General features: G+C 33.8%; 1 protein-coding gene across 1 annotated transcript; it reads left to right on the top strand.

Moving 5' to 3' along the window:
• Positions 1 to 11,971: 11,971 nt before the first annotated feature.
• On the top strand, positions 11,972 to 14,190 carry LOC122281894 (protein HAIKU1-like). The gene has a single exon (XM_043093757.1). The coding sequence runs from the start codon at positions 12,824 to 12,826 to the stop codon at positions 13,757 to 13,759; it is 936 nt and encodes a 311-aa protein (XP_042949691.1). The 5' UTR covers positions 11,972 to 12,823; the 3' UTR covers positions 13,760 to 14,190.
• Positions 14,191 to 17,355: the final 3,165 nt, after the last annotated feature.

Here is a 17,355-nt window from a genome sequence, read left to right as displayed (position 1 = left end):
ATGCAGTTGCAGATTTTACAATTTGATATTCGACAACAACTCAGATAATGTCATATTTTCCTAAATTACCTAAATAAAAATACAAGAACAGATGAACTACATGTCAAAATAGTTTTCTTAATTAGATGTGAAACCTGAGGTTTTCGACAACATAAAAGCTCTGCACAATTACAAGCACCCAAAAGATCATTCCATGGGAATAATGTGACACACACTGTCCCTAAACTTGTACGATCACTCCATGGGATGGCTAGACCGAGATCATCCACTTCTGTCTTCGTGCATGTTGGTGGAGATCCGATGCGGTGTGAGGGTGTTGGCGATGAAACGTGAAGATCAACGATGGTGCAACTGGAGGTCAATGGTGGCGGCTTTGGTGTGTGGCTACAGAGAGAGAGAGAGAGAGAGAGAGAGAGAGAGAGAGAGAGAGAGAGAGAGAGAGAGAGAGAGAGGAGATTAGTGCCATCAATCTGAGTGGGTGCAATGGTCCAGGGGTATTAGGATCGAGCTAGACTAGATCGACAGTAGTGGCGCGGCTAAAGAGCATGGCAAGGAGTGAAGCTACAAGGAGGTGGTTGCACAACAATTTCTGTGACACCTAAGTTGCCCCTAACATAGGGTGGTGGTGGAACAACTTGGGCTGGCTATGGCATCGATTTTATGTGGAAGGAAGGCTCACAATGTGGAGGTTGGTTTCACGTCAGCTGAGACGTTCGACCACTTTGGGTGATTCTTAAATCTAGTTTTGGGTGAAGAAAAGAACAGAGGGTTGTTGTTTGGTGCTTTGGAAGCTACAATGTTTGGCTAGGCTACAATGTTTGGGGGAAATGAACCCACTTACCACAGATGATGTCGATGACTGGTGGAGGAGGTGAAGTGTTCCAAAACTACGAGAGATAACATCAACGTAGACGACTGGTGAAGGTAGAGGTTCTATCCAAAAAATCTGGGTTGCACGGAAATGGGTTGTAGTTTTTGAGACGAAGGTGAATGAGGGAGACGGACATGAATGGCAAGGAAATGAATTGCAATTCTTCTATAAGCAGGAAATGGGTTGCAGTTCGTCTTTGGTCGTGTTTTGCATTTCAGCCTTCCCAGTTTCTAGTTCCATTCATGTTGGGCAAATGGTCATTTTCATTTTCTTTTTTTTTTTTTATTGGAAACTCGTTCCTGCACAATCCCTGTGCGAAGTTCCCTGCCCATAGAAGAACTTTTATAAATCTCAAATATCTTTCGAAGATGCACTCTAACTAGGATTTGCTTGAATGATCTCAATATCTTGTAGTTTGTTTTTACAGATGAGATGAGATGAATTGAAATTGAAGAAAGTTAAACAAAATATCGTTAGAATATATTTTTATAATGTTATTTTTATTTTGAGATTTGAAAATGTTAAATTGTTTATTTTATTTGATGTGAGAATTTAAAAAAAAAATTGTAATTATTATATGAGAAGAGTTGTGAAAACAAATTAGGCTAAATGATAGGATTAAGATCATCTTAATTAGATGCAAGTCGATTTGACATTAACTCGATCAATACAATTAATTAATCGTGTTGTTTCAGATTCTAACCCGCTTATTTGATACATCATTTCCATGGTAAACAATTATTTTAGTACAATCACATTATACAAATAGTTCAACCTTCAATTGACTTTAAGGTTTCATAAAAAAAAATTCAATGACTTTTTTTAACCTATAAATATTAATAAAATGAGAAAAATACCTCGTGTATTTATGTTAAAAATCAATTGAGTTCGAGAAATCACAATTTTCAAAAAGTTAAAACCTTGAATCATGAATAGTCTTTTAACATTTTTATTGCAATGAATCTTAGATCAAAGATCCTCCAAAGTTGAAAACCCCAAAATCAAAAAGTTGATAATGTACAGATGTGTGCATATGAGTGACAAAGGTAAATTAGGAACATAAATATGTCGGAGCTCTCGACGAGCTATCTCATTTCAAACAAAATAAAGTTTATGAGCTTTTCCATAAATAAAGTAGCTAGAGACAAAGGAGGCATTAAAAGAAAATCAAGAGACTTGCTTTAGGCATCGTTTGGTTATACAGATAAGACGAGAATCTGTAAATAATAATAAAATAGTTTAAATTAATATTTTTAAGGTATTTTCAAAAATAAGAAAGAAAAAATTGAATAAAAAAATTATAAAATTAAAATATTGTTAAAATATAATTTTTTTAATATTAGTTTTATTTTGAGATTTGAAAATGTTGAATTATATTTTGTTTGGAAGTTTGAGAAATTTGTGATAATTAGGTAATTATTAGATAATAAAGCTAAAATTTTAAAATTAAAAAATATTTGTATTTAAATAATATTTAAATATTGAGATGAGATAAAATGTAATAAAGATGATTCTCAAGATCTGTCAAATTAAACCAAACTAAACTTTAATTACAGAAATAAATAAAATACGATTGACACTTTAAAAGCATTTATTATTTTTCTTTCATAATGGCTCCACACTATCTTAAATATTTAGATATACTTAGTCAAAACTATAAACTGATCTTTAAATTATATAAAAATAAAATTATAGATATCCGATCGAAATGCTTTAACCCATACCATCATCGTGCTATGTATTGCATGGATTATGAGTTACGAAGCATTGATGGTCTCATTTGCTCGATAAAAGAATAAGGAAAAAGCCACTTTGCCGTTCGGGGGTATCATTTAAGAAAAAAATATTTTTTTTTTATTTAATAATTAAAAAAATAATTTTAAGTATATTAATGTAATTTTTTTATGCAAAGTGGTAAGTCCAATCAGCATTCAAAGCATAGACAGAAAAAAGTGGACTTTAGAGGCAACATCCGCCCATACACGGGCTTCAACTACGTACGTACGGAGTGATACTTTTATTAAATTCCTTTTCAGCAGAATATTTTTTGTTCCTAGAAAAATGCATGAAGTGATGAACACTTATCGGAGGGCAAGGGATTGGATTCAACACACGTTGGCTGCTAATTAAGGCAATAGGCGCCACTCCGCCATCTGCCTAACTTATAGGCCCAACCCACCCTTATGTAAAAGAAAAACACTACTTTGTCAGTTAACCGACTGCTCATTAATGTTTTTTTTTTTTTAATTTATTTAATAATTAAAAGAGTGACTTTTGGTAAATTAATATATATTTTTTATTTTTTAAAAATGATAAAAAAATTTAAATTAAAAATTTGAAAAAAATGTGAAGTTAATTTTGGCTTAGCGGTACTACTCCACCACTCTATGAAAAATAATAGTTATAATAAGATTGTACAAATGTTGTATAATTATTTTTTAAAAAATAAATAAATATAAGATTTACATAAAAAATATATATTTTTAATAATAAACTGTACTCTTTTTTAAAATAATTATACGACGTTTGTTCACTTCATAACTATATGTAGTATTACTCAGAACATCCATATTGATTTATGCATATGCAAAATCACATTTTTTTAAAATTCACTTTACCATTCAAGTAAAATTGCCACGTTAACTTATGCATATTTGAGACAACAAAAAAAGAATATATATATATATATATATATTATCATTTTATTATTATTTTTTTGCCTTTTTTCTTAATAGAGTTTGTAATTCCATGTACTAGGTTAATACATGCAATTAGCATCTAAAAAAATTCTATTAGCACTCAATACATATACTCCGAACCTATAAGAAAGAGGTGCACGGGTCGGGTCTGATCTTCAAATTTATAAAATATTTGATTAAAATATTTTTTAGAGAGTGATTTAGTAAAATATGTAAATGTAAAATATGTAGAAAGAGAGTGTGAGGAGAGAGAAAGAATGAGTAAAATATATTTTAGAGAGTGAATAGTAAATTTTCAAATATGTAAATGTACTGTTCATAGTTATGCAAATATTTAAAGATGCATAATCTAATATAGATAAATTTAGATTCATATTATGCAAATATAACTTTACATATACATATATATACATATAATATGTATATATGCAAAGTTATACCAATGCGGATGCTCTCATATATATATATATATAATGTACTTGCAATTATTATTGTGGAAGTCACACTTTTTATACTATCTTCACGCACATATCAAGTGCATATAGAATTTTTCATGTTAAGGTGATTCGGTGAACGATAAATTGTCTTTATATTTGTGATGCTTGTGAAAGTCACAGTTTTCGTGCCATTAGCGTGACATACGTGTTCAGACATACTTACAAAGATAATTTTTCGTATAAAGTGTAATCCAATATATATATTACTTAATTAATAAAGTTGTGATTTTGCTTTCTTGAATAATTCTTGGTTGCAATCCTTTTTTTTTTTTTTTTTTTTCTAACAGTTTTCTGGTGAAAAATTTAAGCATTGAATTCTCGAAGTGTTAGGCTATATTTGGCTAGTGAGATATTGAATAGTAATAAATAATAATAAAAGTAATGAAAATTAATAATAAAATATTAAATAATAATTGAGTGATCTCAGATGATCACTTCACTATCCAAACACAGCTTTAATGAAATTCTTGGCTTTTGCTTTAGAACTCATCCATTTGACGTAGTCTCCATCAAGAAATTAAAGTCTAAGTTGGATTTGATTTATTCCAGTCGTTGGATTGTAAAGGTACAAATACAATGTAACACCTATTTTTTCAACTTTGATTTAAACTATTAGGCATGAGGATGTGAAGAGGAAAGGAGGATGCCGGTGGGGAAAAAAGAATGGTGGATTCAACACGGCTCTCGTAAATATGACTAAGGACTTAATAACCTTATGGACATTATGGTCACTCGTTGAAATTTATATAGCCTAGTACTTCACTATTTTCGTTCTTATTAAGAAGAGTTTTATTACACATAAGCTAGTATGTTTAACACATCACTTATAGTGAGATTTATTATAAATTTAGTATAGTCTCAGCGGTGTGCTGAGTGTGTAAAAAATAAAGTTTATAAATAGATTTTCTCTATTAAGAAATTAAAAATTCTATATTCAATCACTTTTGTGTATTTCTTACGCACTCCACTAATTTGATCACTTTTTTTAATATAAAATAATTTATTTGGTTAATCACATTAATGAAATATGTAACAAATACACAAAAATGATTGTATGTAATAGAATGTGAAAGAAATACATTCACATTTTTATAGCTCAAAATGAATCTAGACAGAAAAAAGATTCCATTATTATACCAAGAGAAATACAAAACCTACTGAACGTGGATTCCGAATTTATGTCCTGATTTGTTTTTTTTTTTAAAGGAAATAATTTTTAATAATATTGTGAATTTTTTACTTTTAAAAAAAATATTTAAAAATATATAAAAATTATTCTTCTCGAGACCGAGCTCGTGCTAGCATTCCTCTTTTACCAATCCCAAACGTATTTGGTGGGCTCTACTATTAAGTTTTAACCAGCGGAAATTATGGAGATATTGGTGCAAATAAGTATAATCCCTTTGGGGTTGGTTTCACATTTGAAAGCATTACCATTTGTTGTTTTGAGTTTATGCATCACATCACTAACAAAAGTCAGCATAAACTCATCCAAAAAGATTGGTTTTCCGTATGAACATGTTAGGTTGTTTATTAATGATTTAATTTGCTATTTTGAGTTTATAAATGCGAATTTATAAATATTATTTCTTATTTAGATTTTGTCATTGTCATTCTTTTATCATTTTTGTTTAGAGTGATTACCATTTAATTTATTACCATAGGAAAATATTATTTATATTTATAATTTTACTTACATAACTATACATGCTAATGCGTCAGCTATTAAAAATCATGAAAATTTTAAATTCTGAAATTTAAAATTTAAATTAAAAAAACACTGATCATATGAGACTGTTATTAAGTGTGTATAATAATATGCATAAAATTTTCCATACATATATTACTCTATTACCATATAAAACTATTTATCCAAGCGCCCCACTACAAGACGCCCAAGCCACCAATCTTTTCATATGGTTGAAGGCTTTTGTTAACCAAAGCGACACGTGATCAGTCACACGTGCAGGTCAAAGCAGCACATGAGAATCGCACTCCATCGCACTGGGAAGCTTCTTCTGTTCCCACGCACAGTGTTTCTGGGAATAGAGATCTCGGTTTCTTCATACTCGACTGGCTGCTAGACTCATAGCATGACTCGTGTCCCTCAAGCGTCGCTACAGTCTATTTGTTTCTTATATTTTACTTTTCTTCTAGCTTAAAATGCAGATATACACATGTAATCTTTTTATATTTATTGTTATTTTTTTTTTGTTTAGGTAAAAATAAAAAAGAAAGTCTTTTGGATATTTTGTCCATAGAGTGAAAGTCCTATGCTCTTATGAAAGGTGGAGTTTAAAATCTCTGCTTTAGACAGAGTGTGGTCTTTCAGACGATTTATCTGTAAAGAGTTATAGAAGTTTAAACCATATCAATTATAAAAAAATTTATGTACTAGTAAAGCCCCAACAGTGAATAGTTAGCTTATAATATGAGATTTTTTTTATATATCTCAAGTCATAGCTGTAAGTTCAATTTCATAAATAAATAATATTTATTTTTCATAAAAAAAAAAACATGATAAAAAAGTTTAAACAAAAAGTATTTACTCGTATGAAATTTGCAAATAAAGATCTTATAAATTTAAAAAAGTTAAAGTGAAAAAATAAAACGGGCCAATAATACTTATAACCGTTGATATTCATATTAAATATATAATAAACAGTACTGTTCATCCAGGTTCTAACCCGGGAACCCGGGTACACCCGGGTCTCAAATCCGGGCTGAAACCCGGCCCGGGTTAATCTGGATCAGACCCGGTCTGAAACCTGGATGTACCCGGGTTTTGAAATAACCGGATTCCAGATTTTGGGTTGAACCCGATTTTTTTTTTTTTTCCAGTGGCTATAGATTATGTGATTAAGACTATAAATTAGCAACTCCACTGAATCAAATAAAATCACAAGGCATTTGCCGGCTGGTTTTAACTTATAAGTATTGGAATCTTGCACCTACTATTATTGTTCAAAAAAGAAAAATTAACAAGCAACAACAAACGTGGAGTTCCAGCACCCGAACCATCTTGGTATGGTGGGAGAGGTAAAACAGAATGTATTCAATCACTTTCAGCACCTAGCATAAGCAATACATTACAAGAAAAATTACATTCATCAAATCTGTAGAAGTATCCCAAAACATGCACAAGAAAAATTACATCCAACAACTCTTAACATTCAAAACTACATTCACCAACTGGAAAATAATTCTCCAACTCATCTGTAACCCATAATTCGCCTACACATTCACATCCTTCTATTCTTAAAATCAAAAGAATTACACCAAGGTTGGAAACAATAATTCTCAAAACACTACAAACTGCAAAATACCAACTTCAAATATAACCCAATGCCAAACAGATTACGCTATAGGTATTGATCGAAGGCTGTTTCTAATAAGTAGGTAACATTAACGAACAGATAGATCATTTCCCAGAAAAGAAAATGTGTTGTACATTAAATGTTAATGGGAAATAACTGTCGTTGGGGGACCCCTTAATTTCATGACTGATCATCAAGTGTCATGGGTCATATACCTGCAGTGACATAGTTCCATCAAAATATGCATTATCAAGTGAGCATCAATCCTCTCGTTGGAAAGCAGGTCTTTGAACTTCTAGTATCTTTGCATGTTGAAGCTTTATTGTTTATACATGTATCAACAAAGGGAAAAAAGGCATGATAATAATACATACACTAACAGCTACGTATATACCAGAAAATGTGAAGCAACAGAAACAGAACAAAGAAAAGTTTCACTTACTCTAGTTTTTCTTCAACATGACTGGAAAGGCTGATTCACAACAGCCTGCTGTGAAGCTAAAGCTAGATAATCATCTAAAAAAATATTAAAAAAACAGAGTTAGATATATATTAAATTAAGTTAGATAGATATCAAAAAAATATTTCAAGTTTCAAACTTACCTTCAAGGTCCATCAACTCTATGTATTCTTCCAACTCCTGGATGTCGACAGGTTTGGTCCTTAACCAATTTTGAGTGCAAATGAGGGCTTCGACAGTCTCTGGAGACAATGAACTCCTAAAAGGATCCAAGATGCGTCCTTCAGTGCTGAATGCGGACTCCGAGGCAACAGTGGAAATGGGGGTGGCTAACACATCACGTGCTACCTCAGCAAGAACATGATAATGGGCAGCATTAACTCTCCACCAATCCAAGATATCAAAATTGAGTGATTTTGGTGCACATCCCTCCGACAAATACCTATCTAGTTCTGATCTAAACTCTATGAACCCTTGCTCCTCAAGGTATTTCTCTAACTCACTATCAAATTTAGTCGAGCTACTAGAAGAAGTAGAAGTAGTGCTTGGCCTCTCTTGAGCCACATTAGAACTCCGCCCAATAGCCATACGAAATTTGTTATATTGCTCAATCAAGCGGCTTAACAAGAGCTTAACCTTGGACTCTATCTTATCCCCCATCTCATCCCCTTTGCATCGTCGCAACCAAAACCTCATTGACAACATTTTGTATCTTGGATCAAGCACAAATGCAACATATATCATCAAGTTAAACTTATTTGTGCTATCTCAATACTTTTCAAACTTATTTTTCATATTCGTACCCATGGTCCTAGTGATGCTATCATTACTCATGCACATATCAATTAATGTATCTTCGATTGTGCACAATTCCTAGAAATATACATTAGCTGTCACATACAAAGAACCAGAAATGTTCAATGTAACATCATAAAATATTTTCAATAACTCTACAAAAATCTGTGCTTTTTTCCAATCATCACTAGTGGGGTTCACGAATTCATTATCTACATACATATAATAACGTTCAAATGCTAATTTGTGTTTTATAGCGGTGCTCAACATCAAGTATGTGGAGTTCCATCTAGTGGAAACATTCAAACAAAGCATTCTCCCGCTAATATTTTCCTTTATTGCACAAGCCTTGAACTTGGAAAACCTTGAAGGTGAAGACTTCACATATTTGACGGCTTCTCTAATCGTTGATATTAATTGATTAACCTCTCTCAAACCGTCATTAACAACCAAATTCAATATATGGGCAGCACACCGCATGTGAAGGAACTCACCACCCAATATGGTACAATCACTATCCTTTATCCTCCTCCTCATGTAATCAACAGCAACATCATTAGAAGAGGCGTTATCAACTGTGATGGTCAAAATCTTATTAATCTCCCAATCATGCAACCCCAAGTCTAACACCCTCCCAATAGTTTCGCCCCTATGATTGGGAATTTGGCAAAACTTTATTATTTTCTTATGCAATTTCCAATTGCAATCAATAAAATGTGCAGTAATGCACTTGTAGTTCATGTTTTGCACCGATGTCCAGGTATCAGTGGTTAGACAAATTCTTTGACCCTCTAATAATTTCTTTAGCTGTATCTTTTCTTCGTTATACAGTTTAATACAATCCTTTTTTAGAGTGAGTCGGGATGGCAATGAAAATCGAGGCTCTAAATCAGCCACATACTCAATAAGCCCCAAGTGCTCCACTAGCCTAAAAGGCAATTCACACCTAATAAAAAACTTAGCGGTTGACACCCTAAGTTTTTCAGCGTCATACTTTACTACACCTTGTGGGCTACATACTCTTCCCTCCGCATCCCTTTTACCACTAGAGGATTTACTTTTTCCAGCTCCTTTAATCCTAAGAGGGGAATTTTCACATACATTATAAAGGTGGTGATTCATAGAAGAAGTGCCATTCCTATAGTGGCAACTATACTGCTTACCACAATGATTGCACTTAGCTTTTGGGTTATTGGGGTCAAGAGGTAGCACTTTCTTAAAATGTTCCCAAACCACCGATTGGTTACTAGGTGTTTTCTTGAATTTTTTGGATAAAGGTGGGACGGAATGGGTAGGCTGTTGTGTATATGTGGATGAAGAAGTTGGTAGATTCCCATGCTCCTCCACATCAACTGAAAGAGAAAAGGAGTCACTACCAACCCCTTGAGTTGTACCAACATTACAACTCACAGAATCTTCTTCCATCTGTTATTGAGTAACAAACACAGTAGAATAAAAAATCAAACACAGCAAACAAATAACTGAACATCATATAAACAAATCCAAGGGCCAATCTGTACTGTTCTAAATTTTGTTCTTTCTTTTGTATTACTGGCTGAAACATATCCATTAAAAAATAAAAAAAAATAAAAAAAGAGAGAAAAAACAAAAGAGAACAAGGTTCTGTTTAAACAATTGATTTCTGTATAATAGGTATATATACATGTTAATTTGAGATTTTAGGTTTACAAATGAGCAACAGATTGGACAGAGGACAGCTATTTAGGTCGATTTCGACACTCATCATTATCAGAGTAGCATCAACATATGAAATCTGTAGTATTCAATGTTCATAATATATACATAATAATTTAATGTATATATTAGAATCTGGCAGACTCTGATACTGTGGATGCATGTATACGTGCAAGGTGAGGGATTTCTCAGTTAGAAATGTTTATTTTTTCTCTACACAACTGGAATTAAGAAACCAAAGTGAAATTCATGCCTTAAGCTAAGTTCATATAGACAAGATTAACAAGCATACAGATAAGATGGACATAGTTACAGTCTCTCTTTCAGATTTACCCTCCAAATGCTTGGTTTATTATGATTTATCAAAAAAAAAAAAAGTTTGGTTTATTATGATTTATCAAAAATGCAATGCAATGCTATGTAGCCCACCATAGCTTTTCAGCTCCCAAAAAATACCCACTTCGAATTCTCACAAATCCTCAAAACCAACAGAATTACACTTATTTAAACAGGTCATTTTCCCAAATAGAGGAAAAAAAAAAAAACCCAAACAGAGGAAAAACCAAACAGAATTACACTTATAGTTCTTGGCATCATTGAACTCACCTCTATTTCTAGAAAACCCAAACAGAGGAAAAAAAAAGCAATATATAAGAAGAAAAATCCCTTAATAAAGTAATTTATAGTTAAATAAACAACTAAAAAACAACTATCTACAGAGTACTTTTATAACACTCGGTAATCCTTCAACAACAGAATGAAGTACGAAGTATCAAATGGGTAATAACCCAAAACATTCATCAAATATTAATATGAGAATCACGTATCCTAGATTCCTAAAGACAGAATGAAAAGCAAGACCTTCGGTGTGAAACTTCGATCGGCAGAGGCTACGGTTTCGGACCTTTGGTGTGGGTTGAGAGCGTGCGAGAAAGCGAGAGAGTGCTAGCTGCGGCGTCTTCAGAAATTAGGTTAGCGTGCGAGAAAGCGACAGAGTGCTTGCATTTTCATCTTTTGAAGAAACACGGGTACCGGGTTTTAAACCCGGTTCCGAGTTTAAAATCCGGTACCCGGCCCGGTTAACCTGGGTTTAGAAATCTTTGTTTCGACCCGGATTTGATCTGGGCCGAAAACCATATCCGGAAACCCGGTTATCCGGGTTTTGGTCCGGCTCGGGTAAAACTCGGTCCGGATGAACAGCCCTAATAATAAATATTATAAAGTTTATATATAACTATATCGTCTGTCTTAAATTATTTAGTTACACAGTTTAAATTAGATGAGATAAAATGTTTTAAATAATAATAAATAAAATATTATTATAATATAAGTTTTTAATATTAATTTTATATAGAAATTTAAAAAGTTAAATTATTTATTATATTTTATATAAAATTTAAAAAAATTATAATAATAAAATAAAATAAAATAAAATAAAATGAGTTTTGGTTAACCACTCCATCTGGTTTCTCTGTGGCCTGGGAAACGCCCATACCCGGAAATGAGTTTTGTCACGAATCAACTTATGCATTCCTATCGTCGCCGCCGGGTCCCACTGTTAGGTCCCCCATCCATTCCATTCTCTTCTCTCCCAAATAGAATTACAAGTCATTCTTTTTTTTTTTTTTTTTTAGCTGAATGAATTACAGGTCATTCGTTTCGTTTCAACATTGACTTTTGAATTATGAGTCTCCGTTCAACTCGATCTCTAGGGTTCCGTATTCTTTTAGAGAGAGAAAAGGAGAAGAGCAAGAAGAAGATGCAGTTGGACGCTCCTTGGTGCTGAGTTCCACTACTCGAGACTTAATTTTCCAATCCCTGTCCCCTCTCTCTTCCTTATCACTTGCTTTCTTTGTGTTTGCTATTTATCTTTTTCGAGTTCGTACGCTCTGAAGATAATTTCTTGTTGGGTGACCTGGAATTGAGCTTTGAGAATATTTGCTGCTCGCCTTTTGTCATAATTTTGGGGGGTTTCTTCTCGGTTCTGTGGGGGTGGAGTCTTGTTGCAGATTTCAGGTTCTTAATTTGGTATAACCCAAGTATTTGAGCTTGGGATTTGAGGAATTCCTGGGCTTACCGAAGCTGATTTAATCTGGGTTTTGTTGATTCGACTGAGCAAAGAAAAGGGTATGTTTTATGCTTCTGACTCTCTCAGCTTTATCGGGTTTGCTATTTGTTCTTGTGGGGTTGATTTGTTCTGTGCTTACATCACCGTGAACAAGTCAAGCTTGTTTTGAGCTTGAATTATAAGGTTTTGGGTCTTTCCAAGCCTTGAATGGTTTGTGGGCGCAGAAAAAAAAAACTAAATATTTGATTTTCCGAAATGGTTGGAAATTGAGGTTGGGTTCTCTGAAAAATTGCTAGCATTTGAGCTGCAGTTTAAATTTCTGGCTGCTGCTTTGAAGCATATGAATGGTTTGACTTTGCGTGACAATACAAAAGGCAGTATTTCTTTGTTATTGTGGGTTTTAGGTATATAGATTTACCAAATGGATAACTCCAAGAACAGGCATAATGATCATTTGGGTGTGAACAAAATGGGGAAAAATATAAGGAAGAGTCCCTTGCACCAACCAAATTTTGCAAATAATCCTGCCAGGCAGCAGCCCCAGCCGCAGGTTTACAACATTAGCAAGAATGACTTTCGAAATATTGTTCAGCAGCTTACTGGTTCACCTTCTCAAGAACCTCTGCCCAGACCTCCGAACAACCTGCCAAAACCCCAGAGTGTGCGGCTGCAGAAAATTCGGCCTCCCCCATTAACGCCCATCAACCGGCCTCACATTCCCCCTCCGATGCCGGTTCCTATAGCTCCTCCACCAATGGTGTACAATAATAGCTTTGTCAGACATGGTCAGTTTGGACAGCCATCACCCACACCGTTGCAGCCACTGACACCTGGGGACTCAATTTGGGCAAATACAGCTGAGTCTCCTATCTCGGCTTACATGCGATATCTTCAGAATTCAATAATGGATCCAGGTCAAAGGGGTAACCAAGCTCAAGCTCAACCACAACTGCAATTTCCGGGTCAAATTCAGGGTTATCCACCATCCACTGCTTTACTTCCTAATCCTCCCATGCCTGCTCTCCCTTCTCCTAGGGTGAATGGTCCTACCCCACCCATGCCTAATCTCCCTTCCCCGCAATCAAATGGCCCTGCCCTTTTACCCTCCCCAATCTCTCAGTTCCTCTTGCCATCCCCATCGGGTTACATGAATTTGTGGTCACCGAGATCACCATATCCTTTGTACTCACCAGGGATTCAGTTCCCTCTGCCGCTGACACCCAATTTTGCATTTTCTCCCATGGCACAATCGGGGATTTTAGGTCCAGGTCCTCAACCTCCACCTTCTCCAGGCCTATTTCCATTATCCCCTTCAGGGTTCTTTCCCATCCTAAGTCCAAGATGGAGGGACCAATAATCCTTGCCATAGCAACTTATGCTTGTGAGCTCATTGCTTTATCAGGAATTGCATCTTTTATGGACGCATCCACTCGTAAGAGCTGTTTTTGTGAAAATGTAATGTAGACTACTGCTGTAGGAGGTCCTTTTGATCATAGTGGTGTTTATTTCATCTTTCTTGTTCGTCAATCGGTTGATGTCCCTCTTGTAGTATATTTTGATAATAGATCCTGTAACAGCTACAATAATTATTTTTTGGACAACTTTTAGCTTGGGTGATGTTGTGAAGGCCAGAAAACTCATCTGGACAATTCGACAGAGCTGTAACATAAAGGAGGTAGGATCACAGTAATTGAAAATTTTGATGTAGGCTATCTATGGCAAGAACTCTCGTGTTTTTGTCAGATTTTGACTGTAATCTTATATAGTTTGAAGTCAAATTCATCTCCATCTAATTGGTCTATTGTTTCTCAAGCTACTGGCATTCTATTGAAGATTTTTATCGTTTGAGCAATTCAAATTTGTCTATGAAAAACTGAATAACTCGTGAAAGATCTTTATTCCTTTTGAGTTTGATTTGCATCAGAAAGAGATTAGCAGGGGAGAGTATCACAATGTATCTACTTTATATTATCTCATTTTTTTACGATCTATTTATGAATTTAAAACTCAAGTACGTAGAGATCTGCCTGCAGTTAATATTTTTAGCCATTCTTTTATGTGTTGAATATATTGTTGCATTTACTTGAATGGGGACACTTGTTTAAAGATGCGTCATAGATATTGATTAAGTTTTAATTTGCATCATGCATGCCAAAGAGTTCTGGTGTCGATATGAGAGTATTTATTGAGATCCCAAAATTTCTCAGAATCCTGCTGAAATTTTGAAACTGCTCATATGTTCATCCGTGTTCATCAATTACGCTATAGTAATGTCTCTGCTTGCTTCCCATCCACCCTCCTTCAAACATTGGCATCACTGGGGGGGTGCTTGATGCTGGCATGAACCAATTCCTGAGTTTATATGATTTCGAAAGCAATACATATCTTGCACAATTGGTTGCAGACATAATTTTACTCATAAACATGGTTTACAGACAGTTTTGGCATTTACCAAGTGATATGGAAGATATACTGCGAAGCTGATAGTGATTTCTATGGTCTTTCACAAGATAGCTGATAACTTTTAGGTCAATTTCACAAACTTACATCTTGTGTTTCGGAACTATCTCACCTTGAGTGTTGTGGCTTCAGCTGAGCCTTAAATTTCTTGTTAGAATCTTTTTTGTTATAAACCAAAAACCGTTTACTTTTCTTGGGACTTTGAACAGTCGTGACGTAGAGTTGGGGGTGTATGTATATATTCTGGTAGGGTCAAAGTCAATGTCATTGAGGATACGAGGAATTTTCAATCTTTCTTATCTTTCTTGCATTTTCCTGGAAAGAAGATTGGGTAATATTAGTAGCTAGGTAGAAATAAGCTTTGCTTTCTGATGACACTTCTCTACGAAAGTCACCTTTCATTTCAACCAAAAACCAGAAAGGTCGCTTTAACCTGTGGGGGTTCTCCGTCGAATATTGACCAAGAATTATTCCAAGCTGTATTATTGAGAAACCCAGCTATAATTTTTCCTTTAATTTAACGGGTTTTATATTTAAAGGCAGGCTTTCATATGTTGGCATTGTAACACTGCTTGTTGGTTAGTGGTTTTTGGTTGTCCTTTTAGTGATGGAAAGTCGCAGGTGAGGCTGGGGGTAATTTCGCAGCTTTGTACATTGAGTGATAGAGGCGTGCTATCAAATATTTGATACTGAAGCCCACACCATACAAGCAGAATTTAATGTTGTTAGCTCGTCAGAACTTTCTAAAAAGTATCTCGCCATGAAATTATAGATTTAGATCCAAGGGTTTTGAATAGGGCTGGGCAATTAGACTCCCCAACTGACCCATCTTAATTGTGGGCATGAGATGAATTGAAATTAAAGTTAATAGTTAAATAAAATATTAATAAAATATATTATTTTAATATTATTTTTATAATAAAATTTAAAAAAGTTGAATTTTTTATTTTATTTTATATAAGAAATTAAAAAAATGAGATAAACTTTTTTATAAAAATAAACAAGAATAAATTCACATGTAGGTTTGGGGTGGGTTGAGTACACACATGCCACCTGTAGAATATATATGTAGGTTTTTATTATTATTATTGAAATAAAAAATAAGGATATAAACTAAAAGTTTTAATATTTATCTTTTCTCACTTTTCAGCTGCTTTTATTTTCTTTCTCCCTTCTCTTCTCTTCTTTTCATTTCTTACCCTTATTTCTCTCACATGGCTCCTCTCTCAGCTTCTTCTTCTTCTTCATTTATTTATTTATTTTAATTTATTTTATTTTCCCCTCAGTCCTTTTATTCTTCTTCTTTCTTCTTAGAATCTCAACACCCATGGCCAAGCCGTGGTTGTGGGTTATGGCCAAGGCACAATCTACAACAGGATGAGTCATATGACCATGACTTAGCCACGAGTCTCTGCAACTGAAGACCACGTTGTTGATGAGCTGCCATGGATTTAAGATTTCTTTGTATTTTACAGCATGAAGAATTGAAACTTGCTGCCATACAGAGATGATTCTACAATATGTTTATTGATAGTATTTGTTTTTTTTGTCCTTTTAGGGTGAAATAGTTAAGGTCAAAGGGTGTTTTCGTTATTTTTTTAGAACCTTTTGTTATGCCTTTAGCTAGGAGTATAAAAAAAAACCGATAAACCGGTAAACCGAACCGGACCAGACCAAACCGGTGGCATTGGTCCGGTCCTGAGGTAGGTTCGTCTGGTACCAGTTTTATTTTTCTTAAACTGGTCAAAATCGGTCCGGTTTCAATTTTTCTTTTTCTAAAACCGAACCGGACTGGACCGGACCGATATACATTTTAATTTTTTATATTGTATATAATATTTATATACAATATATAACTATATATAAAATAGTTTTGTATTATATGATAAATTACTAATTAATATAGTATAAACTTTTAAAATCTTATATTATTTTGCTTATTGTATTAATAGTTATAATAATATTATATAGTTCATATTAATAGTTATACTAATACTATATCAATATATATTATAATATACTATAATATATCATTATAGTCTATAATACAATTATAATATATATTATAATATACTACAATATATTATCATTATAATATTATATTATATATAATATAGTACATTAAAACCGATAAAACCGGACCGAACCGGACTGGAAACCGATAAAACCGGAGTACCGGTTTAAGAGGGTAACCGGTGCGTAATTGGTTTTGAAAAATATAAAACTGGTACATACCAGTTCAGTCCTAAATTTTGTCCAAAACCGGACCAAACTGGACCAGTTACACCCCTACCTTTAGCTGATATACTTTTGTTTCCCTTTCTTTGTAATTAATTGGGTCTTTTCTTCTTCAATATGAATTAGGGCATTCTCTTAGATATTCCTCTTTCTTTTCTTTGATGCTGTTACATCTGTCCTTTTTCCCACATGGCATCAGAGCAGGATTTAGACACCAACAATCCCTCTTCACACTTCTTAAATTTTAACAACCTT

This window comes from Carya illinoinensis, chromosome 11, assembly GCF_018687715.1.
Source record: "Carya illinoinensis cultivar Pawnee chromosome 11, C.illinoinensisPawnee_v1, whole genome shotgun sequence".
Classification (NCBI taxonomy): domain Eukaryota; kingdom Viridiplantae; phylum Streptophyta; class Magnoliopsida; order Fagales; family Juglandaceae; genus Carya; species Carya illinoinensis.
This window is presented reverse-complemented; position numbering and strand designations above follow the sequence as displayed.